General features: G+C 34.6%; 1 protein-coding gene across 1 annotated transcript in view; it reads right to left on the minus strand.

Moving 5' to 3' along the window:
- Positions 1 to 798: 798 nt before the first annotated feature.
- The window catches only part of LOC139700002 (E3 ubiquitin-protein ligase RNF123-like), a 46,148-nt gene continuing 21,231 nt past the window's right edge, over positions 799 to 25,715 (minus strand). Inside the window, exons 12-22 of the mRNA XM_071598423.1 lie at positions 22,900 to 23,149; positions 21,092 to 21,346; positions 16,694 to 17,092; positions 13,794 to 13,956; positions 13,210 to 13,403; positions 11,842 to 11,981; positions 10,778 to 10,969; positions 6,161 to 6,374; positions 4,606 to 4,794; positions 4,217 to 4,406; positions 799 to 3,558 (exon numbers count right to left, since the gene is read on the minus strand). Of these exons, the coding sequence (XP_071454524.1) occupies positions 3,429 to 3,558; positions 4,217 to 4,406; positions 4,606 to 4,794; positions 6,161 to 6,374; positions 10,778 to 10,969; positions 11,842 to 11,981; positions 13,210 to 13,403; positions 13,794 to 13,956; positions 16,694 to 17,092; positions 21,092 to 21,346; positions 22,900 to 23,149 (2,316 nt within the window). The 3' untranslated portion in view covers positions 799 to 3,428. The remainder of the gene's footprint in view (positions 3,559 to 4,216; positions 4,407 to 4,605; positions 4,795 to 6,160; positions 6,375 to 10,777; positions 10,970 to 11,841; positions 11,982 to 13,209; positions 13,404 to 13,793; positions 13,957 to 16,693; positions 17,093 to 21,091; positions 21,347 to 22,899; positions 23,150 to 25,715) is intronic.

Raw genomic sequence — 25,715 nt, forward strand, 5'->3', positions numbered from 1 at the left:
GAATTAACCAAGTATTGGAGTTATCTTAAATGATGGAGCATTTCCACAAAGTCACTCTTGAAACAATTTCCTCTATGGGTAATAGATACAGTACAGCACAAGGCATACCAGTTCCTCCACATGACTTTAAGATAAAGATAGAATTCTGGATTTGGTACATTACCCCCAAAAATAATTATTACACTATTGAAACAGTATGCTTCAACTTCTTAAGCATCATTTGCCATAACTTTTTATTTTTGGTTCAGGGCTTAGCATTGGTAAAATAAATGTGCAAGTCTGTAGGAAAAAATCACATTTTTAATATTTACTCTAATGAGCATCCGTTTTAATAATTCAGAGTATGGCAAATGTCCTGGTTTTCATAATTCAGTGTATGACAACACTAGACTGAAATCATACATATGAATAAATCAAAATAGATCTTTATATTCATTAAATGCTCATCATAAAGGAAGTGAAAAATGAGGGTAATAATAAAAACATAGCTTCAAATTCACCAAAATTCCTACAATAAGCTGATATTGTCATTAAATTCTTCACACTAAGATTACTTCAAAATTATTACAACCACATCAATAGACCCTGAATACAATTTTTTTATGGGTAACATACAGAGTGCGGCAAATGAACTTCCTTTTTTCAAACTCAAAACGCTTTCAAAAAAAGTAGTTATGTTACTGCACCCTGTATTTTATAGTATATTATTTCAATTTGACTACTGATAAATACATATTTATTGTTAACAATAAAGGATATTTGGCAATAATATGGAGGCATATAAAAATGAATCAAAAATATTTTTCCAGATTTTTAATGTCATTGGTAATTGCATCATATCAATCACAATAGCTCTTATAAGTGTTTTGATTAAATGTAAAAATCCATACAAATCTATTCTAACAGTAATATGTTAAGTTACTTGTGAGACATTTGTGTAAAGCAAAATGAAAAAAAGCAAAAGGGAAGTGGCTCTTTAACAACTGTTGCTGATACTTTGAATTTTTAAACATGTGTCACCAATTCACCAATGCACTTCAACAAACTTAATATCTAAATCTGGAATCCTGGAAGTTCCTTTTCAGTGGATATCGATTAAATAATTTTCTATTATAATTCTATAAGTCTACCATCACAGATAATGCATAAAAAATTTACATGAGATAAATAATTCTGGCAGCCCTAAATGGCATAAAATTTTGGTCAGATAAGGAGGAGGTTTTCATGTCCAGGTCACAGAATTTGGTAATAGTCATCAATCAGGCATTCCATTTTCACTTACATATAATATTTCAATTTTTTGGGGAATGGTCATCTTTTCATCTATAGTTGGCTAAAATATTTTAGTGATTTCAAACATTTATTCTGTCAAACAACAATTTTTTAACCAGTTTACTCAATGATATCATGAAACATGATGACACGACAATTGTGATTGAAAAGCAAATAAGAGCAAACTTTAATATACATAATCTTTTTTTTTCAGGAAGCACTTACCACAAATAAATTCAGTCTTTTGTAAAGATGCCTCAAACCATATACACCTGCTTAACCTTAGTGGGCTCATAAGTTAATGACAACAAGATAAATTATCATGGGTCAAAATATTCATGAATCGCCCTTCTTATGTATTGGCATACTCAAGTGTAGAGAGTAGAAGGCACAAATAATGATATGGAGGCAGTCTTCTGAAAGATGTGCAGCAGAAATTAAGCGTTTGAATTACAAGAGAGAGCACTAAATACTGGGGCTTGGATTTGTCACGACAGAAGACTATCAGAAAAGCAATGGTACATATGATATGAAACTCTGAAAGTAAATTGTTTCAAAATTCATGAAATGGATGATAAATAAAGCATTTTACCGAGTGATCGCAAGAATTCAACAAAATAATCAAAAGGCAGAAACAAAATCTTAAAGGTTTGATAGCTTCAATTCATAAGGAAATGAAGAAAAAAAATTTCAATAATTTAATTGAAGTTAGTATAAAAGAAATGGTTATTTCAATGCAATAAAATTTCAGATGAATGTGAGTGTATCGGTTATTTTTGGGAGAATCCAAATGGATAGTCACCAACAAAAACTGCATAAAATATCATTACGGCCCTAGAGAAATTTTTTACCTAATCATTGAAGATCAACATGGACATGGTAATTCCCTAGGCATAGTTGCAAACCACTCCTAAAATCCACACTTTAAATTAATTAAATCTCCACCAAACACAAAGGAATTAATAACAATATGTGTATCGTAAGTGCAAAATAAACGAGCACAATTCATTGAAAGTACTTGTTTACAATTTATGCCATATACTGCACAGCCAAAGTACCTGAAGTCACATGACATGAATGATCAAATAGTACCTATCATTTTTTGAGTTTAAAATACCTTCGCAGGCTTTATGATTACAAATAAATATATGCTATGTCAATTCCCTCTTGTTATTTTTTGCTGCAAAATAGAATCCCCAGCTGAATAGTTATATTCATACAGATAGAACCTGTATCCACATAATAGCATAACCAAAAGCATTGGAACAGCAAAACCAAAAGTGGCAAAATCCAACATCTTCATTAAATAATAAAAAATAAATAAAGATATAAATTTAGGTATGAACATTACTTCCTGTTCAAAGTGATCCAGAGTTAACTTAAAAGCTTCATCTCCACAGTCGTTACTTGTGTGACTCCAGAAAAGCATATTTACTGACCAAAAATTTATGTATAATAAATCATTTAACATATAAAGTGGCTAAAATCACTTAAATGAATTCTATGAATTTAGGTCCCAACGATTCAAAGGACTTACTATCAATGGACAAACTTCATTCTTTAGAATTACCATAAAATTTATCAACAACTTCTTCCATCATCCGAGCCATGATCCATGTTGGGGCATGATTAGTGATTGAATGAACAGATTGCACATACTGGAACCATTCAAATTTAAATAAAATTATGCAAAACAATAATGCAATGTAATTTGATGGAAGGCACAGTAAAAAAAGCCAAACAGAACTGAGGTACACACTAGTTTTTTTAGTATTCTCCCGACTATAATTCATTTAATTATATTAACAACCCTGTTGAATAAATTTAGTAATTCAAATATTGGACTGATGGATATAAAGCATAGGTACAACACAAATTAATGAAGTAACAAGTGCCAACCCTCAAGCTAACAAAGTTTTAGTGAGTGAGAATGACAGCTGAAACAAGATTGTTCAGATTCATACATCACAAAAATTTGCTGATGGAAACCAGATCAAAGTACACTTTTATGAAAAATTGCACTCTTGGCCACAACCCCTGGGCATTGTTTTGGGTTAGAATGAGGACTAACATGCAAGAGGAGAACATCCCCAACAATTTCATCTTCATAATCACCATACTTTGATGATTAGAACTGCACAACTGAGAGTGTCTTATCAATCTCCTTTACTTTTCGCAGGAGATTTGCCATGTATAACATGACCCCCAACATCAACAACACTTTCTATGATAGCCTTGCAGAAAAAGCATTCCTTGTGATTCATTAGGTGATGTACTATACAGCATCTGTAAAAAAAAAACTTTACATCAGCAGGGAACACTAAAAATAAATCAAGCAAAAATGTCACTTAAAATGTCTTTCCATGCAAAGTTGTTAAAATTACGTGAAGTACATTAGGTATGCTTTAATGGAACAACTAAATGCAGCCTTAGCAATGACCAGCGGGAAACATAGACTTATGAGGGAGGCTACTTGGCATCATTAACACAGTCCTATACATTAGAAAATCATTTCCTAAAGTAGGTCTACAAATATTCTTTTCGCATAACAATATCTCTCTTTTTCTTTACATGCATCATGAAAATCTCATTCATTTTTCCTTCCCCTTCAGCACAACCATTTATCTTTCTCAAATAAGCAGCAGAAATACATGTATCTTTCCAAGTATAGATATTTAATAAATCATGTTAATAATCTTAGCCATGAGATGTTGTACAGAGTAAAGGGAAAAAAAATTAGTGATTTTTAATATTGATTCATAGAAAACATTAAATATATTTGGCACATGGAAAAAACTGCCATTGATGTAACAGATATCGACTGTTAATGTCACAAAAGGGATGTAGCAGCATCAATGATAAAAGAGAAATGGTAATGATACCAAGAGATTATTAAAAGGATATGGTATATATCATGACTGCTCACTACTCATTACTTACTCACCTACAAGAGGCATGCTTGCAAGGATAAAATATAGCAGTGGCAGGGAAAGCATAACAAATAGTACACAACTCCTCTTCTGGGATTCGAGATTTGGAGTTAGCATCTGAGCTCAATGCATCCTGCCAAAGAGTTAACCAATGCACAGCATCCTTGAGGAGACTTATTTCCTCACTACTCACTGAAGTGGCATCTGAAATGAATAAAGCACAAAAACACAAATGATGGAGCATTCATTTATACCCTTTAACATGTTTTCTATTTATATTTTTGTGTTCTATTGAGCTGTCCAAGTGTTATATTGCTCTTGTGAAGGCTTCTAAATCATCGATATACTGTAGCATCATAATGAAACTTGGACTTGTTAAATCAAGAACACTACCTATACTTACAATTTGCAAATGAGAATACATTGTTAGCAGCAGCAGGTGATACTGAACCAGCTACCCCGCAAGCACTTTCTTCATCAACTTCTTCAAATGATGCTTGTCCTCCAAGAAGAAAGTAGAGGGATCCAATTTGGAAACTTGGCTCGGAGAGGATTGCTTCAGTTACACGTGGAACTGTTTGCAGTGGAGAGCCTACAAGAAGAGTTATCAATGATGACAACATCAAATCAGAACAATCAATCAAAATGAACAAATTAATGCTCAAGAGCAGGAAAAGAAAATTATTACTAACTATTAGCTTTTAAAATATTAAACGGCGAACTATTTTGGGGATTAGGTACTCCAGTGGGTAGAATGCTGGACTACTGACCGAAGGATCAGGGTTTGATTCCTGGGGATGCCTCTGGGCACCCAGTCAGCTTCACCCAAGCTGTGCAAGAGCAATTTTTCAGGTGCAAGAATTTCCCGGGAAACCATAGGCAGCACAGGGAAAGGTACTCCCCCCCCCCCCCAAAAGTGTGAATTTCCCACAATGTTGGGCTAAGTTTTGGGTGAGTTCAACCCCCACTTATCACACAAACTTTCAAGTTTAATATTGTGGTTTGGTTTGGAACTATTTTAACTAAGATTAGCACAATCAATATAGATACTTAACAAAATAATTACATGGTTCCTAAAAAACTAGTGCACTTTGAGTCAATTGAAAAAATATTCCACATTTAAAGTCTTCAGCTTATTCAATTTAGATACAGTATTTCCCGGCAAATAAGATGCACTATGGTTTTTCAGGTAAGAATAAATTAAACATTTTTTGGATCAGACTAAAAAGTATTTTAATGTTGACACTTTATAGGAATAAAATAGAATTGTTCAATAAAAACTTGGCAACTATATAAACGTTTATTCCTCATAGAATCCAGAAATTTATCAACACTGCTGCCAAAATCATTTTTGTACACAGTTATTTTCGCTGTGGAATTCTATAACCTTTCTTTTGTATTCAAGTGGCAGTTCTTGCACTATAGCAGTTCTGGTATTTATGTAGGAACCATTTCTTTAAGTGAATCCTTCACATCATAACGTTTTCCCAGAAAAAACAGCATATCTATTGCTTATTTTCTTGCCTCAATTGAATTAGTTTTTGTTAAAACAGTAACCCTATTCTTCCTGGGTTTTTTCCAGTTCATAACAGGTTCCTCGAATTTTGGCCATTTAAGACCACATGAATGCTAATTTTTATTTAATCCTACCAGCATTCACCAACCACTTTTGTTTCCTCTGTTCTCATATAATCTTCTCAGTTGGAGGTGGGACAAAATGCCTTTCATCTGTCCTGTTTCCTTGTTCTGAAGCATAATTCATGGCTTCAAGTTTAAATGCGATATTGTACAACAATCTTATCCCTTTAGATCCCAAGTGGTTCTAATTTTAACTTTTTATTAACACTTAGTTTTTCTGTGTGTAAATGCAATCATGCACACTAAATAATAAGGAACGTAATATGTTAATTAAGTTACATAATACTTTTGAGGGATCAGAATTAAATTAATTCAAGTACCTTTTACTGGAGGTCGATGACTTTCATTTTTCACCTCTGGAGTAAGAAGTCCAAGGAGAACTCCTGCAACAGCTGCCAACATGGGAAAATGATCCACAGCTTCTAAGTCGGAGATGTCAAGATTTACCACATGTGAAAAACACCCAGGTCCAATTGCTGTGGTATTTCCACTACCAGGAGCGCAAGCAACACGGTTGAGAACCTGACACAGCAGCTGCAGAGGGAAATGCAGAAAACAAGGCTTAGTTGACAAACACTTCTGCAATTAGTTCCAATGTTGATTGGCTAAAATACAAATCGCAAAGAATTTTTCATGACAATCAACATTTAGTTTCAATTTATTTAAAAATCATTAATCCAAAAAGACAAATTTGGCCTTTGCATAGGATTTTTAGACTTGAAAATAACAACAAAGACAGGAACAAACACTTAAGCCCTAGATGGAGAAAAACCTACCTAAGCGGGAATCAAACCCTTGACCCTGAGTTGGCAGACAAAGACAATTCCCTGCTGCCACCTGGGTCAGAAGATGATCCCTTAATAAGATCATCCAAGGTAGCCCACATTTTGAATACTCATAATATATTCAAAGGGTCGGCCTTAGCTACAAAAGTGAAGCTTATCACATGGGGAAGAATAAAAGCTTAATAATTTACAATTACAATTCTATTACTAATTGATTATAAAATGACTATAGCTTATTAGAGCTTTGATATAGCCATAAACAGTGGAACTTCACTTAAGGCGCAACCAGTACAATACAGTAATTAATTCGTATTACAAGCAAATTTATTGGTCCTAAAAATCCCCATATTTATTGCATGCCTGCTACTGCAGTTTATCTCTAGTACTGGTCAACTACCACGGCTATGTATTCTCAATGATGTAGAAAGGTTTCTTTTCATATGGATTAACAAAATGCATTTGCAATGTGACACCATTAATAAGAATATAATTTGTGAGAAGGGTAAAGTGATTTTTGCTGGCCTCGCTAATAAGATGTCCGGATCATCAATGGCCAAACAAGTATTTAAGGGGAGATGTGCATGGTTCAATAAGTTAACAAGAAAAACAGTCATCCATGGAATTTTGAGGCATGATGAAGCAGCAAGCTCTTGAGTCAAAGGCAGCAGAGAACTTCATCGGTGACTACAAAAAGCTCATAGATTCAGAAGTTTACCAGCCAAAACATGTTTTTAATTGTGACGAGATGGCTCTCTTCAGGAAGAAGATGCTTAAGCCAACCTATGTTCGTGCACATAACAGTAGACGAGGATGAATTGCCCTACCACATGGTAATGAAAGGCCACCTTACGCTGCAATTTAGCATAAATGCGAGCAGCCATTTGAAAATCAAACTCCTGCTTCTTTACCATTCAGAAACTCCACGAGCCTGCAAGAAGTGTTGTGGGGATCAGATGGTGCAATGGCTAACCTACTGGCTTCCCACCCAGAGGGCCCAGATTTGACCAATTAAGTCATTTCTTTTTTGTTTTTTAAAAGATCTAGCTGATTCCACTGGGTCTGATTCATGAAACAAATGGATTCTTGAGACATTCTGAAAATATCCTGTCAATATGTCAGTGAACAGTCATTCAAAATTAATCATGCCATATTCTAAAGTCAAAGGGCCCAATCAGAAAATTACAGACACATGTAGACATACAAGCATATGGCTAAGTTTTCAAATAATTCTGCTACCATTGGTCCTTATACCAATGGGAGAATGAGAGGAGTTATAGGAATGATTTTTTGGACATCAGCTTATTCCCATGCCAAATTCAGGCAGTAGCACATTACTTGAAACTAATTTATTATAAACAGGGTGCAGCAGGGTGCAAAATATTCAGATAATGTAAATAATTTTTTCAAACTTTTTTTACTACAAAAATAAAAATGTTTATGAAATTTTTTGTACTAAATTTTTTGAATGATCGTTAACAACAAAGTTATTCTATGTATGCCCCATTCGGTTGAATGACGGCCTCCATTCTCAGTCTGAAGCATTCCCACACCCATTTTAATGCGACACAATCCATATCGGTAAATATCGTTTCAATGGCTCTCAATGACATTTTTGGATGTCTGGACTTATTAATGATCCTTTCGAACATGCTTCCACATAGTACTCCATCGGATTTAAATCTGGGCTGCTGGGAGGCCAGAATTCTTCGGACCAAAACATATCAATGTTGTCCGACAACCAATTTTGGCTCACCGTTCTCCTGGAAAACGTACGCCCTTCCAGATGACACAGTTTCCATCCACGGCTTCACTAAATTTGTCAAAACATGCAAATAAACTTCTTTATTGAAATTTTTCCCTTTGTTAAAGAAATGCAGTGGCATGACATCACCCTCATAGCAAGTGAACATTTGGTGGAAATTTCATTCTGGAAACAACAGAGACATCTCCAGAGTCATGGGTGAGCCAACGGTTGTTCCTACGATTGGGTTTAGCATCCACATTAAAAACTTTTTCATCAGAACTAAATCTTGTTCCACTCGTTTTGCCTTGGTAGCTTCAGAAAGTATCTGTCATATTTCAATGGTGTAAGACTTGTAGCAAAGGTCCTCCTCAACAATTTGACACATAGACATATGACAACTGATGACAATTTTCAGGTCAATTGCCCTTGATCCTAAAAAATGAGATCCTGAGTCCATTGGATGACGTCGGGCTTCCTGACAACGCGTTACTTTGAGTCAGTTTTCCTTGCCGGTGTTGCAAAACCGTTTCCAGACTTTTCCAAGTCATACACTTTGTAACGAAATCATATACCATTGATGTCGTATGCTGAACCAAATAATTTCTGTCCCCAAGCAACCAGCACATATACTTTCAATGATTGCAGCTCTTCAGTTATACTTCACACGTTCTCAGCTATGCAACCATTTTGAGGTTATAGCTGTTCAGCACACATGACAAGCTTATTAGGGCACCAATGGCGACCTTGACATGTGGTATAAATGGTGGGAATCTTAAATTGAATTTTCTCCAGCAGCACCCTTTATTTATTCGAAGGAAAGTGATATTATTTGCAGAAGCATGTTTTTTCTTTGCACTTAATTTATCTTTTTCATTAATGTTTATGCTTTTCATTTGTGAATACGATTAACTAGGAATCATGCTTTTTAGAATTCTTTTTCATATCCACAAGGAAAAATCACAAAACATTGCTTTGATTACAAATGGCTACACTGGCACCAAGTCTTTCACTTAAGAAGCACATTTTTTACAATTGCAGAATTTAAAATTGGGATAGACTCTGATAATAACAGATATCTATTTACTTGGAGAGCTTTCAAGTCTCATGAACCTGGAAATGTTTTTGAAATGAGGGAAAACATTAGACACAGACTTTGTTGCACAAGCTATAAGAAGTGTTAACAGACAAGCAAGAAATGAAAATAAAATGAGCAAGGAAAACAAAAGTGTCAGCAAAGGAATTAGTAACGAAATATATAACCAGGGATTTCACATAAGAACCGAAATTATATATATTTTAAGAAAACTTAATAAAAAATTATTTGGTAATTTTGGGTATTACTGCATTAACATTCTCAACATACTTGATAGTTTCAGTTATTGAGTTCCCAACTTTATGCAAAAAAAATGGCAAATGGCTCCTCATACAAGTTGGTGTGATCGAGTGGAATAAATAAAATTTCTATATTCCATGCTAAGGTTATGCACATGTTTTTGAACCGATATTTGTCTTTTAAGTACAGGTGTTTGGGTTTTTATCAATTTATTATCACATACTTTTTCATTATATAGCGTGGAATCTCAATTAACAAGCATCGCAGCGTAGCAAAATGAACCTAAAACATCAACTTCACATTTGACATAATGAGCAAAGCAACAAGCAACATTTGCTTAACATTTGATGAGGAGATGGGAATCCTTTGAATGACTTTGCAACTGATGCTTCAGCCTGCGTTAAGCACTCATTTCAGTAGCATATTAATGCCAAGTGAATGAATAGTGATAATAAATTTTTCAAAATTTAAGCTCAGACATACTATTTGTGAGTTTTTTGTTTAAAGTTTAATAATATTATGTGCATAGTTTAGAAAATTTCCCCAAAGAGAAAGTAACAAAAATTAAAATTATTTTAAACTGAAAATGAGGTATGACGAGGCTAATCTAGCATAACAGCACATACGATCAGTCAAAATCAATGGTTTGCTCCATATTCAAGAACAAGGACAAAATTAAGGAGATACTTGCTTCAAAGGGAGCGACAAGAATATCTAATGGTACAATTACCTTTTCTGAATGATGTTGAAAGGTTGTTTCTCATATGGATAAACAAAAAGCAATTGCAGAGCGACACTTTTGACAAGAACATGAGAAGGTGAAAATGATTTCCACTGATCTCGTTTAAAAGATGCCACGATTATCAACGGCCAAAGAAGCATCACCCTAATAAGGTAGTGGATACACACACAACAAATTCACTTAATTATAATGCCATGTGGCATTTTCACAAAATTTTGAATCATCATATGCTTATTAAGTAACGTTCCACTGCATTGCTAATTGCATTTATGATCAGAAATACTCGTTAGATTTCAAAATGCTTGGCTAAAAATTGTAATAATGATACTCAACCTGGCAAAGTCTGGCCAGTAAGAGGTCTGAGGAGGCTCTGGAAGCATCTGTGAAAACTTGAGGTGCCACTACAGTCACCATCTCCAAAACTCTTAGAAGGCTGAGAGCTAAATCAAAACAGGTGGCACATATTTTGAGTTCCCTGGATTCGATGAAAACCTGAGTATTAGTCTGCCCAGCTGCATTCTGGATCTATAAAGTAGGCATATATATCAAATTGAGCGGTGCTACATACAAACTAGGACTAAATTTCATTACCCATTTTGAAATCCAGTGTGCACACAGCACAGGATGAAAATCATGATAACACTGTTTTAATCCAATTATTTGCAAAATGTTTTTAACCTCTACATAATTACCTTAAATCTATTCCATAAAAATACCCCAAGATATTTGAACAATTCCACTTTATTAGTAGGTGTCACCATTCTGTCGCCTGTGCTTTTTTGCAGTTTTCAATCAAGCTAATATTTATTGATTACGGGTGATTCATTCCAGCAATAAAGCAGATCACCAATCCTTTGAAAATCTCTTTGCTGAACATTGGCAAAACTTAAATCTAAGTATAATAATAATTTCCCTTTCTCTCATACCATCATATAACCTTTTGTATTTGATTACTGCAAAGTTACTAACTTTTTCACATTATTTCTGGACATCAATGGTACATCCATCTCTTGTGGTTACAGACAAACAAGAAAACTTGGAACAGAACAAAGCAATCATGAATTTGACGGGATTAAAGATCATGAAGGTAAAAAATATTTCCATTTTCCACCGTGAAAACCCCCCTTGATTTGGTTAGCTCTGCACAAAATTCTTCCCTAAAATTATCAAAAAATTATAGATACACAAATGAAACCCATGTCTCAGACAATATTGAATCCTTATGCTTTGGCATCAACAACCTTAATATTTTAAAAAATGATTAAAAAATGCCACAGACACTAAAGTCTTACAAATAATAAAATTCTAAATGGAAAATTGGATATATTTAGATTAACTTAAAATTATTTTTCAACTCCCAAATAAACTGGAGAAATGGGAGCTAATTTGGCACATACCTCCTGGAGCATTCCAATAAATTCGGAGAAAGCCCAGTTCAACTGATTCAGAAGTGAGTTAATAAAGGCTGTGGCTAAAGGTTCATCACTCTTTAGCAGCTTCCCAACTTGCCTCTGGAAAACAGGAGAAGGACAGGGTTCTAGCACCCATCCCCCATTGAAAGTATCAGTTAGTATCATTTTCAGATTTCAAATTTCATTACACAAACCAGCATCAAAAGTTTTAATATAAATTATTAGAAAAAGTATTAAACAAATTCAATCCCTTGCCCACATTCTCCTATGAACTTCTAAGAATTTTCCCCTATATTACAGCTTCACAGTAGGATACCACATTAAAAGTTGGTTGGAGAAAACATTAACAAGTTTAACGCCTTATAAAGGCACCTCATGCATTAAATACCTTCAACAACAAAACACTTTGCCAAGCAAATTGGATGAGCACAAATCCTGTCATCTAAAATTAAATAAGTATCACATAAATCTTAAGGCTTTCTGTTGCAGCATCAACAGTTGTTCCACATCTAGATGCTCATTATACGTGAAAATTACTATCCCGCATTACACAACTAGCATTTCAAAGAAAAATGAATAAAATGTTGTCCGATGGAAATAGATAAGAAAGTAAAAAGGATAGGAACACATTTGAAACATGGTGGCATAAACCCCCTGCAGATTTCTGTATAATTTATGTTTCCTTGATAGCTCAAGCAGTTAAGATAATTGGCCAGGTAAGAAGTCAAAGATCTGTGGTTCAACTCCTGATCACGGAAACTTTTGCGCTTGTGATCTGCTAGATTCCACCTTCCCCACCATTCAAGGGTTCCTCTCCATTTTCCTTCTATTTTCATATGAGAACATAAGTCAACAGTTCAAAGAAAAGCAAACACTGAAAAAAACCAAAGTTTCGGTTGTGGATCATCTGGTTTTTCCAGGGGGCAAAAGGGACTCTAATACTACAGAAGTATTCATGGTGGAAGTGGAATCATGGCATCAACATTATGAAAAAACAAACATATCTTCAAGGAGATTACACTGAGAGGTTATTTAAGTTTCAACTTCTTAGGGCAAGTACTTCAAGAGAGAAAATTAGGAGGCCTCAGAACTATGAGCTTACCATATACTAAACTGTGGCACCTTTGATTGACATACTGCAACTCTAATCACATACGTTAACTATTTCACTTCAGAGAGTTGAAATGCTTTTAAAGAGGTGCCATGAACATTAAAAATAATACCTATTGCTTAAGGACATAGGACCCAATGGTGCACAATGAAGGGCCCAATGATGGAGCCATACCATACAATTAAACATTCAATGTTTCTAATAAAAAACTATAAATAAAGCCACTAATAAATAATAGTTACCTATGGGAGGCCCAGAGAGTCCAGGTCCATCAGAAGAGTTTAAACGTGGTCCTAGACGATTTCGCAGGTGCGGAGAACGAGCATGTCGAAATGCAAAGCCATTTCCTTGCCAAATGCGTACAAGGATGAAATTGCTCTGGGCCCAGGCACGATTTTCATATGGCCTCAAAAGACTACGTACCAGCCCCTCTAAGCTATACAAATTATGGAAAATGCAAAATTTCTGGGGTAAATTCAAATTGCAACATATCTACAATGCACAACATTGAAGTAATGATTTTTTTTCTATTAAATCTAATGGTTGAAAAAATTATGCATATATAAAAACTTGAAAAAAAAAGGAAATAATGAACCCCATGAGGGAACCATGGTCATAGCACACACGAAATTCAAACTATGTATGATAAAATGACCATGTATTCATGTTCTGTTTGAAAATTCTCTACAGTTAATTTATATAAAATATTGAAAAATGCATTAATGGTTGTGCTATCAGTTTAATACTGCTCAGAAAATTCATTTAGGAAAACAGCTATAATGGTAAAATAATGTTCATGCAAGGAGAAAGATGATTGAATTCTTACCTGGGTTCTGGCAGCCTCTCCAAGGCTTTAAGTGCAGGAGGAGCACAGAAAAAGGCAGCCAATGCTTGAACAAAAGTGTCCTTTGAACTGGCATGGACAATTCTTGGGTCATAAAAGTGATCGCAAAGAAATAGCCCAACTTGATATAGAAGTTCTCCATGATCTGAGGAATCAATGTAAATATTATCACAAATCAGACATACTAACAAATTGTGTTCAATAAATCAAAAACCTCATATAATATAACCTCATTTATTCATAAACAAACATCAGTTGAAAAACTGTTAATTTCAATAGTAACACCTGCAAAAATGTCTGGGATTCTTCTTGTGACCTCAAATTAATGTTATATTACACTAAGACAAAAATATCAATTTTATTTTTAATTGAAAGCTGTTCAAGTGGACAGGCACATAAAATTTTCCCCTCTAAAATCAATCAATTACCTTTAAAAAAAACCCCTGTCACACACCTTCCCTGTGACATGCAGGGTATTGTTTATAAGTAGATTTTGTAGAAAACCAAATTGAAAATACCAAAAATTTTCCATTCATCCAGGAAAGGCAAAAATATTATTAGCGAGGCCAGCACACGCAAGACAGTTGTTAGGAAACAGCTGGTTTTCTTGACAAAACAAGGTTCAAAAAGATTCATAGAATATCCCTGTATACGAGATCAGTACAATAAATACGCAAACTGGTGCAATCTGGCGGCCATGACATGGACTATAGCCCCACCCACCGGCAGTGCTAGGTGCCTGAGACCCAATGAGTCATCTGTTCGTATGGTGCCAGTTATGTTAGCTTTTGTTGTCCTAATTTTAACTGTTGGTCGAAAATGGAAATCAAAAAAATCAAGGAGCAACAAATTAACATCAAGTTTTTGGTGTAGGGCTGTAAAAGTTATCAAGAAATTACTGAAATGTTTACAGCTGTTTACGGTGATAATGCTCTGGAAAGAAAACATCCATTTTCAAGTGGATTTAATCAAACCAAAAAATCAAGAAAAGTCGATAAAAAATCAAAGTCATGCTCCTGGTTTTCTTTGATGTCAAAGGTGGCGTTCATCATGAATTTCTTCCTGAAGGATGAGGAATAAATGCTGAGTTCTACCTTACAGTTCAACAAGCGTTTGAGAGATTGTGTAAGTCGTGTGCAAACAAATTCGACTCAAGGCGATGGATGGATTCTTCACCATGACCTACATATTCAGCATTGATTAACCGCCAGTTTTTGAGAAAAAATTCAATCACTATTTTTCATCACCATGTGTCCCCATAAATCACTGCATCGTCAGCAAAAAGACAGAGCCTGCTGTTAACCATGGTACTGAGGTCATTTATGTAAATAAGGAACAAGAAGGGGCCTATGAAACTTCTTTTTGGTACACTCGACGTGACCTTGACAGTATCGGATGATACACCATCCAGGACGACAGAACAGGATTTTTTAAGAATAGTCTAATCCAGCATATAATACTCGTGTGTATTCCATAAGTTTCCAACTTCGCGAGTAACTTGCAATGAGGGACTTTATCGAAAGCTTTTTTAAAATCTAGGAATATCAGATCAACTGGAATATTACTTTCACCGGAATGCATTATATCATGAACAAAAAGTGCGAGTTCAGTTTCGCAAGATCTACCTTTACGAAACCTGTGTTGGTTATTAATCAATAAATCTTGGCTATTGAGGTACCTTATTATGGAACTAACAATGATGCAACTGATATGCGGGTCTCTGCAACAGAGAGAATTCTATGATGCATGGTGATGCTCTACATATGTACCTATTCCCAAAGTAAATAACCCCAGCCAACTAGAGAATTTGCATCCAATAAATAATTAGAAAACATAATTGAGGTGCAGTATGAAAAGGTACAAGAACATTTTGAAAGAAAAAACCCAATAAAAAAGAGCCAGGTTCAGAGGAAATAAATCCAGATTAAGTGCCTCACAATGAGTGTCATGTTTAATTTAAAAAGAACTTTCAACTTTCACAGACAGTCAATCATTAACAACTATTAATTAGAAAACTGAAATGCTATAAAATAGTTCATGTAGTTTTGAAATGTTTTCAAAATTAAATAAGCAACGCCAATGCCAAAGGGTAAAAATGAATTAATGTATTTCCGGCAGAAGGAAACGCAATATTAGGATTCTAAAAGAAACTTGTTATATCACATGAAAACTACATTGAATTAAAAAAATTGTAATTTTCTTCAAATAATTTGAAGTTAGGAAACTGTTTGCACCAATCGAACAGCAAGGTAGCTCAGATACTCATGATCTAAATTTTCTTCAATTACTCTGGAACATGAATACTATTCTACTGGAAAATTAGAAAGATGAGGTGCAAAAAGAAACTTTTTAATAGAGATAATAAAGATGGCTTTCAACATACATATGTTCATAGATATAATTGTCAAAGAAAATGACAGAGTTTATCTGAATTAATCATTACAATGAAAAAAAAACATGAATATGAAATGACAATATGTAATAAATTGAGGTAAAGAACTGCCAGAGGTCAATGTTTAAGTGGTATAATGCTGTAAAAAAAAAGGAAGTAAGGAAAGGAGAAATCCATATACGTACTCGAAAAATCTCAATATAGTTAAGGAATTGGCATTAGCTTTTTGATTTCTACTTAAATTTTTTAAATTCTAGAACACTACGATTGAATTGGATTTTGAATCTGTGTTTGCCAAACTAGCCCACTAGCTAGCCTGGAATAACCACATAAAAGACCTCTACGAGCTTCTTGAGATTACTGCAACTATTATAATTATGATATGTAATGCCATCTCAGTGGCCTCAATGCCTTTGCTAAAATGGTTATCCACTCTGATAATAGTTAAATAATTAGAAAGAACACTACTAAGGTTTAACTATAAACTTACCTTGAACATCTTCTATTGGTGCAGTAGGGTGGAAATATGAGCGCAATGCAGTGCATAGGCCAACCAATGCATCAAGATAGTAGTCAGGAACAAAGGCAAACAAACGTTTTTGGTCTTCAGCCTCAGAGGCTTCATCCACAGCACGAGTGGATGAAGTTGGACGGGAATACTGGCAGGAGGTACTATGAATCGGGGCAGATGCTTCTTGAAGAGTGCGCAACACAGAACGCAACATCCATGCAACTTGAAATTGCTTGTCTTTGGAGAATATGCAGGATTTAACCCAAGCCAGGTCACAAGCTTGTGATTTAAGCTTGCGCTCAAAAACTTCTACTGACCTTATCAACTCTTTCTCAACTTGCAATTCGTCCATTACATCCTGCTCATTTGTGTATTTCTCTGAAAGGAAAAACATGAGTGATCAATAAAACCAAAGTGATCATAGCACAAATATTTAAAATACAAGAGTGAAAATAATGGAAATCAACTAAGCTTAAAATTACTTCCCAATATAAGTACAGTAAACCCTCACCAATCGAGACCCCCAATAATCTAGAATCCTGTTAAATCCCGAAGGAGTTCAACCTTTTACTGCAGGTGACTTTTAAAGGGGTTGCCAGGAGCAGTATCTTAGTACTCTACTGAAATTTTATATGCAGAACCTGCAAGTTTCTACATGAAATATAATTCAAATGTCCATCTTGCCCAACATTTTGAACTGTGGCACATTTGAAAGAGGTAGCTAATTCTTTCCATGCAATTTGGTGTATCTCCTTATTCCTAGATATTTACTGATTATGGGATCTTGTTGAGGAAAAATTAAAGTAACTTCTGACAATAGGACCAAAGAAGAAATGCACTAAAAAAAATACTACTTTAAGAAGATGAATTAAGAATTACATAGCAATTAGGTGATTTTCCTGGTGGCAACAGTCAAGTTTGGTCAATGATCACTCTTACACCGAAAAATACAAACATACACGCATTAGAAAAACTTTGAGCTTGAGCATTGCACATTGTGAAGTGTCTTTAGAAATTCGATGCGGAGGTTGGTTTGGGAGTTTGTTATTACTTTATACACTACCTAATCTGAGAAAGAAGAAAATTGATAGCCATCTATTTGCACTTAGGTTTGAATTTAATATCCACTAAATGAAAAGGCAGGTTCGGGAGAGTATGTCAGCAGAAGTTGGAAGATAGCAAAAGACCATCCAAAGGGGACAGGTGCATTTCCAATCAAGTGAAGTAGAAACACGTTAGACTGACATACAAGACAGAGTGTAATAAAAATTTTTCCAAATACTTGCATGCGAGTACTTCAATGCAAGGAGTGGTTAACTATGGCTGTTAAGAGACATTACTTAGGAAAAAGGTGCATCACTAGTGCTGACAGTGATGCCATTGAACCATTAATGGAATATTTGCAAGCAAAGATGACTGAAAATAATTCACAGTGTCTTAGAGCTAGGACCCAGATGACATGGGCTAGTCCTGAAAAGGTTTGCCCAAAAATATGCAAGCTTTACTGAGTGACTCGATGGTTCTTGAACAAAAAAAATCAATAAAGATAGGATACTAATAAATCTGTGTGTTAATGCTGATCATAGGCATAAGCTGGAGAGTGTAGCCATGGAATAATATAGACTACCCCAAACACTGAAGAGGGTAGTCAATATCCTCTCTCTAACAAACAATTTGGCAAATGCTTGGTTTGTCACATTTACCATTACAGGCTGGCTCCATTATCATTCCTTCCCCTAAATTACAAAATATTGAATCGATGCCTTGGGAATTCTTAAGGAAAAAAGTGATTTTTATAATAATCAGCACAAAATAAAAATCCTAAATCATTCATTTGCATTAAATAATATAACACAAAATGTGCAAATAAATCCTCTAGCAGTGATAGTCATCAGCCAGTAGCTGATTAACTCTATTAACGACATTCATCCATTGAAGATTCACTAAAATCTAATGGATTTTATGTAGCTATGACAAATTGTGTTGCAACACCACAGAATATTAGCTGTAATATTCTTAAATATTTCAGCAACAGAAACAATAAAGCAAAATAATATATTTCGATGCTAGACAGTAACATTTTAGTACGTTGGAAAACAGCAGCAATCATTTGTTGCATAATTACAACTGAACATTACTAAGGGAAACTAGTGCCATTTTTCAGAAGTTAAACTCTCCTTTTCTAAAATAAAAACTTATTAATTAGTTGCCATGATAATTGAAATAAATTTGATAAACGGAATAATCAAATTAAACACTCATAACCATTGGTATTTCTCTCAAAGACTCAAAATTTAAGACAGAATTTGAAGAGAAAATGGGCAAAATATTTCATTTAAATAAATTTAGTTTACATTTTAATGAGATATTCTCATACTTTGGGACTCTTGGGAACGCATCATATGGAGTCATTAAAAGTCTAGTGGTAAACAACAGTACAAAATATTCGAGAGGGGAAATATTCCATGTGGTTTTGAGCACCAAAACCCAAGTTAATCCATATTTCACCTAATTCAGACATCCTCCGATCCTATGTAGTCTAGATTAGTGAGGGTTTACTGTATACACATAGATAAAATAAAAAAAGTGTTACTGAGGCCGCAAAAAATGTTGCCTCTCAGAAAACAAGTAGCAATTGTTAAGTATACACATAATTATTCTTCAATCATTGTTTCTAGAGCATAAATTATAATATTTATTAGAAAAAGTTAGCACCCTTTAAGTTACAAGTAATCCTTTTTTATTTTAAGCTAAATCGAACACAATAGTCTTTCTTCACAGCCTGTACATGATATACAAGCAGGTACAAGAAACATGTAAGAAATTAGCCAATGGGCATTAAAAGAGGTTCTCCTGGATCGACCAAGCTGAAGACCACAACATACCTCACACAACTGGCAAGCTAAAATGCTAACAGAATGGTGATGATACAAAACTCAGGCCATTCACGCGCAAGAGTCTTCAGTTAAGAAATAAACATCACTTCAAAGTTTTTCAACTGAACTAACTTATGCAAGGGTAAAAAAAGGGGAACAGGAGAGGTACATTGTTTTGTTGACCACCTCAAATCTGTCAGACTGAAGGGATTGCCATATTTCCAACTCCTCCCAAGCATTCAACCAGCGTCCTTTCATTTGTGTGAAGAATGTCTGCTGTGAAGTTACTGGTATGATTCTTTTCCAAGAGAAGTTTAGCGAATTGGGATCTTTTGTCTTTCTTTGTGAAGCTTGATCAGAGTTCTTCAATCCTAATATCAAATGCCCTCCCTATCTGGCCAATGTAGATGGCGTTGTAGTCCGCACAATTGAGTTTATAAACCCCGCTTTGTTGCATTGTCAATTTTGTCTTTGGGGAACCCATTATTTTTTAAAGTAAATGTGTTGTAAAATGCTGTCTTCATTTTCTTTTTGGAGAGTATTTGTTGTATCCTGACTGAAATGTGACAAGGAATGGAATTCTTCACCATTGGTGCTAGTCAAGTTTAGATATGTGGTATATAGATTTCTGGGCTATTTGTGTTTGATTTCTGTAGTACATGTTGTCAATCATTATTTCCCTGTAACCGTGATTTATTGATTGATTGCAATTTGTTTTATAATACTGAGTTCCCCTGGTTTGCTGTGTGGTGACATTGGGCAAAGATGGCGAAAAATTCCATCCCAGTAGGACATAGCAGACCATACGCAGGGTTTATTAGAATAAATGTGACCAGTTATTTTTTCGATAAAAAGTTAAGACAATTCTTAAGCAAAAAATTAAAACAGCACCCACAGCAGTTTGATTAGCCTTATCACAGAAAATTGTACAAATCAGTTTATCCCGGAGAATAGTTTTTCAAAATAATCCAGTGATGGCCTTCTTAATAATTCCTGATTTTACATATTACACACATGTACAGGTACCCCATATACCAACACACTATGTTTCCAATAAGTCATTTCCTGACTATTATAGCATTCACTCATTAACAAGAAACCCATAGACTAGTCCAGCATTCTAAAAATTTGCACACCGAAACCAAAATTAAGACTGTAAAACATTGATTTTGAGAGAGAGCTTGTAACACCACAGGCTGTTTCATCAACTGAGAAGAAATCTTACAAATGTTTTACAATGAAATCCACCGATAACTAGCTTCTTTACTCAAAAAAAATATGATGATACTTCACAGTAAAAATCAGATTAAAATACTTCTTTTGTGGCTTCACAGTACATACAATGGATATTTCTGGTACTGCACAGGTTGCAATGTATAGCAGCCACATTGCTCTCCTAATGATTACACTGATTTCCACCTTAAATTCTAATTAAATCAATGAAAAAGGAACACATTATAAGAGAGTTTTATAAGCAAAAGAGAATGGAATACTTATTAACTTATTCGTAAGCGACAAGCCTCCAGACGTGCATTTGCCATCTTAAGAGATGTGGCATATTCATGCATATTTTCATGGATACTAGAGATCCTGCACAGTTGTCTATGTGCTTCCAATTGGTAAAGCAGAACAGTGCTATTGAAGAGATCCAGAAGAGAGGTGACTTTATCAACAGGACCAACCCCAAGATTTTCCTCTTTTTCCTCTGTATCATCCATTTCCAGTAATCCAATTCTAATTCTTCTGCGATGCCCACCTGAAGCAAAAAAAACAAACTGCGTTAAAGAATTGAGAATAAACTATGCGAGGCTGAAAGGTAGAGATAATCCATTTAAACTTCATCACACTGAAGCAACTAACACAACAAACAGTTGTAAGTGAAGAAAAATTATAGAATGGTAAATTACTATTAACAAAAAAACATAATGTAACAAAAAAACAGCTCTCAGTTTATAGAAACTCCTTCAAATAAAATTAAATCTTCAAAAGTGTAATATTTTTTATTAATGCTACAGCCATTTTGACAAGGTGATTCAAACTGTTCTAAGAGGTAAAATGAAAATAGTACTTCATATTCAACATTTACTTATCTAAAAAAGCAATTTCATGAGCAGGTAGCAACTTATTTGAGCAAGCTTAATTTTGGAAAAAAATACTCATAGTAAATGCATTTCAACATTGCCTGAAGTAATGGAGTTTCAAGGGTGATTTCAAGTACATTATGTTGTGAAACATTACTGACAGATCATTCTCACTTGAAACAACTGGAACATCATTCTCACCAGGAATTCATGACCGCCATATCATTTTCTCAATTTGAATATCCGATTCCTGGTTTGAAATAATATTGACCCTTTTCCCAGTTTCTTCCAGAATTTTTAGCAAAATACTGAAATTCCTATCTTGAGTGACCATCATACTCTCGAGAAAAAAAGGGTCTGAAATTTTAGGGGCTTTGAAAGAATAAGATGCTATGAGAAAATACCATATACACAAAGTAATAGGCATTCATAATTGTACGTCTTTCACTACAGTCCACGAGGTTAAAGCCAAGTTTTTAACATTAAAGTGTCTACTTTGTGTTATACCGACTCCATTACAAATTACTCTCAAGGCATCTCCCACAGTTTCTTTGAATTTAATATAATGGTCCACAATAACAGATTATGGTTGGGTAATTCTGATCATAATTATTTCAACCATTCTGGATATTTCACCACGGGATACAGCAATGAGTGATTAAAATATATCATCCAATATCATTAACTGCACTGCATTAAATAAAATACATCCATCAAAATATTTACAAGCCAAAAATAAAAATCATTCAAAATTTTCTGAACAATCATGACATCTGGCAAGAGGTATACAAGGATTACTTGAGGAAATTTAATATCACAAGTAAGACAAATTATAATAACAAAGCCAAATTCCTTTCTGTTATGTGGACAGAAAAGAGCAAACAATAAATTCATTTTCATAAACTTTACATTTACTTATGCCTGATGGGCCAACATTTATTTATTTTTTCATCTAATTATTTTAAAATGGTACGACATGTCACACAAAAACTAAAAATGCGTACATTTTGAAAAATGGTCCCATTGATTTAGCCATTAAACTACTGCCAAAACTTAGTGTGCGCTTAAATAGGACTCATGAATGTCTCTGCACAGCACAAATTTACAGCATGAGTATAGGCAGAATTAGGTTACATTTATTTTCCTCTTTACTTTTTTATTTCCATTTAAAAAATGTCATTCTCTTGCTCCCCAAAAGAGTATGCCCCTTTAACTCAGTGCAACTCACTTGGATCAATGCCAGACATAGGCCTGACAGGAGTTAAAAGTCCACGCAACATTCCTGGCATGGTCGACTGCAGATCAAGAGGATTATCACTAGCTACATCAGAACTTGGGAGCACACCCTCAGAAATGGCTCCCCTCTCAACTCCGAGGGCACGAAGGCGTCGTTGAAAAAGATTGACTAGAGATGACATGCGTGACGAAGCCCCAGAGGATGAAGCGCCCAAAGATAAAGAGGACTGAGATGATAATACCTGCAAAAGCAATAAAAAATTAAGTCCAAGAAAAAACCCAAACAATGGTAATCAACCCGAAGGTTGGTTATGATAGGTATGGATAGAGCTCAACCTGAACTAAGCACTAATGCATAAGAAACCCATAAAGGCTATAGTGGGATAAGATAGTACAATCTGCACTCGGTTGGATTCTTATTTGGGATTGGGCACTCGAAATTAAATATTTAGAAACCCCTTTAGCCAAATTTTCAGCTCCCTAGGTTGCCCCAGGGGCCTCCTATCACAAAAAATGTGTTTTTTCAAAAAAAAATTTTCCCGAGTGACTCTTTGCTTTAAAATAAATGAAAAAAAATCATGAATTTGCATTTTAATGCTCAAAAACATTCTGATTTTTTTCAGATTTTTTAAATAAAAATTGAGCTCAGGAAAAATATTTGAATTTTTCAAAGAAATTTTAGATTATGTAGATAATAGTTCGATGTAAAGGCCAAAATGTGCTGTTTTCGGACTGATACTGAATAAATAAATAATTTTTGGCAAACTTCTAAATAATTATTTATCGGTTATTTTTTCCTGTTCTTTTGAATGGCAGGGTTAGATTTGCCATTTTCTCTCTGGAACGTTCTCAAAATTCGAGAAAACCCATTTTCTTGGTGTTTTCCCCCATGTTTTTAGCACATTAACTCAACTGCATGTCAATAAATAGTGACTTTTGATAAATTTATATTAGTTCACATTCCGTTTACTTTGCACATTAAAATGATAAAAGGGACAAACATTAAAAATTAGATATTACCTATGCTTAATTAGCATTAAAAACCATAAACACCGTAATCAACCTGAAGGTCGGTTTAGTAGGTGATGGTAGAGTTCACCCAGTACTAAGCCCTATTCGGCGTGTGAATATTCACACATCAGGGTAGGGGGGCCAGTTCCTTTCCCTGTGCCGGTTATGGTTTCCCAGGAAGACCTGGTACCCGAAAAATCACATAGCTTAGGTAGAGCTGCAAGTGCCCAGAGCGGGAATCGAACCCGGGACCCTCCGGTCAGTAGTCCCACGCTCTACCCACTGGACTACCGCGACCCACTAATTAGCATTATTTTATTGAATTTTGAAATTTTATTGAATGCGTATTATAATTGTGGGCGAAGCCACATATATTAACAGCTAGTCAATAAATATATTCGTAATCAAAAGGGAGATTTGGAGTCTTTGTAACAATAAGTTTAGATCAGTAAAGATAGTTTGTTAAGATTATTTGAATGTGTTCCCGTGAATAATACAGCATTATTGGGGCTTGATGAGATATTGTTGTAATGGATGCTTGGGATATTGTTTAATTAAGTGCACAGGATTGTTGCAAGGATTGTGCAGTTTGGCTGAGGGAATTCTACTGCTGACAGTCAGTGGTCAATCGAGAACTGAACTGGTAGGCTGTATTTTCTCTGCGCGCGGGTGTACTAAATATGGCGAGTCATTACTGTGAGCAGGCTGAACTGACATGCAGTTGAGTTAATGGGCTAAAAACATGGCGGAAAACACCAAAAAAATAGGTTTTTTCAAATTTTGAGGATGTTCCGGAGAGAAAAATGCAAATCAAACCCTGCCATTCAAAAGAATGGGAAAAAATACACGAAAACTATTATTTAGAAGTTCGAAAAAAAATTATCTACATAACCTAAAAATTCTTTGAAAAATTCAAATATTTTTCCTGAGCTCAATTTTGATTCAAAAATTTTGAAAAAAATCAATGTTTTTGGGCCTAAAAATGTATGTTATGATTTTTTTCAGATTTTTTAAAGCAAATGATCGCTCAGCAAAATTTTTTTTCAAAAAAACATTTTTTTGTGAGAGGAGCCCCCTGGGGCCACCTAGGGAGCCAAAAATTTGGCTAGTGGGGTTTCTAAATATTTACTTTTGAGTGCCCAATCCCAAATAAGAATCCAGCTGAGTGCAGATTTTACCATCTTATCCCGCTATTGCCTTAATTGATTTGGAACTGGTTCTTTCCATGTATCACCTGTACATCCCCATCCCGATCCCAAAAATTCTGGATCAGAAAATCACAACATTAGGTTTTCAGATTGGAATTTTTCAAAATGATTCACCAAAGATTTAAACTCAGAATCTACAGGTAATAACTCAACACTGTGCACTGGTCTACCACATCCCTTCATGGAGAATGCAATACATTTGACCCAATGAATTGTACAAACATTTCTAATACAAACACGGTAGTATATTACCAGATAATGCAACAGAGAATTGCAATGAATTTCAATATTTAAATATTAGAATTTGGCAAATTTTACTTTAAACTGGTAATGTACTTTTGTTAAATCATCTTTCTACTGATTTCCAACCAGGCCTGATAGCATTAATAGTAAAAATTGTTATTTTCATCCTACTTTTAAATTAATTGCTTAGCAAAACTCTAAATTTGATCATGCAGCATGTAGAGTTTTAATTTAAATTATTAACTGGCATTATTTTGCCGTCCATATTATCACTTTTTTATTTTCCCAAATTATAATTTAAGCTATCAGTTTGCTTTACAGTTTAACATTCATTAAATGCTACGAA

Source organism: Hetaerina americana, unplaced genomic scaffold, assembly GCF_022747635.1.
Source record: "Hetaerina americana unplaced genomic scaffold, ioHetAmer1.1.p SCAF_10, whole genome shotgun sequence".
Taxonomy (NCBI): Eukaryota; Metazoa; Arthropoda; class Insecta; order Odonata; family Calopterygidae; genus Hetaerina; species Hetaerina americana.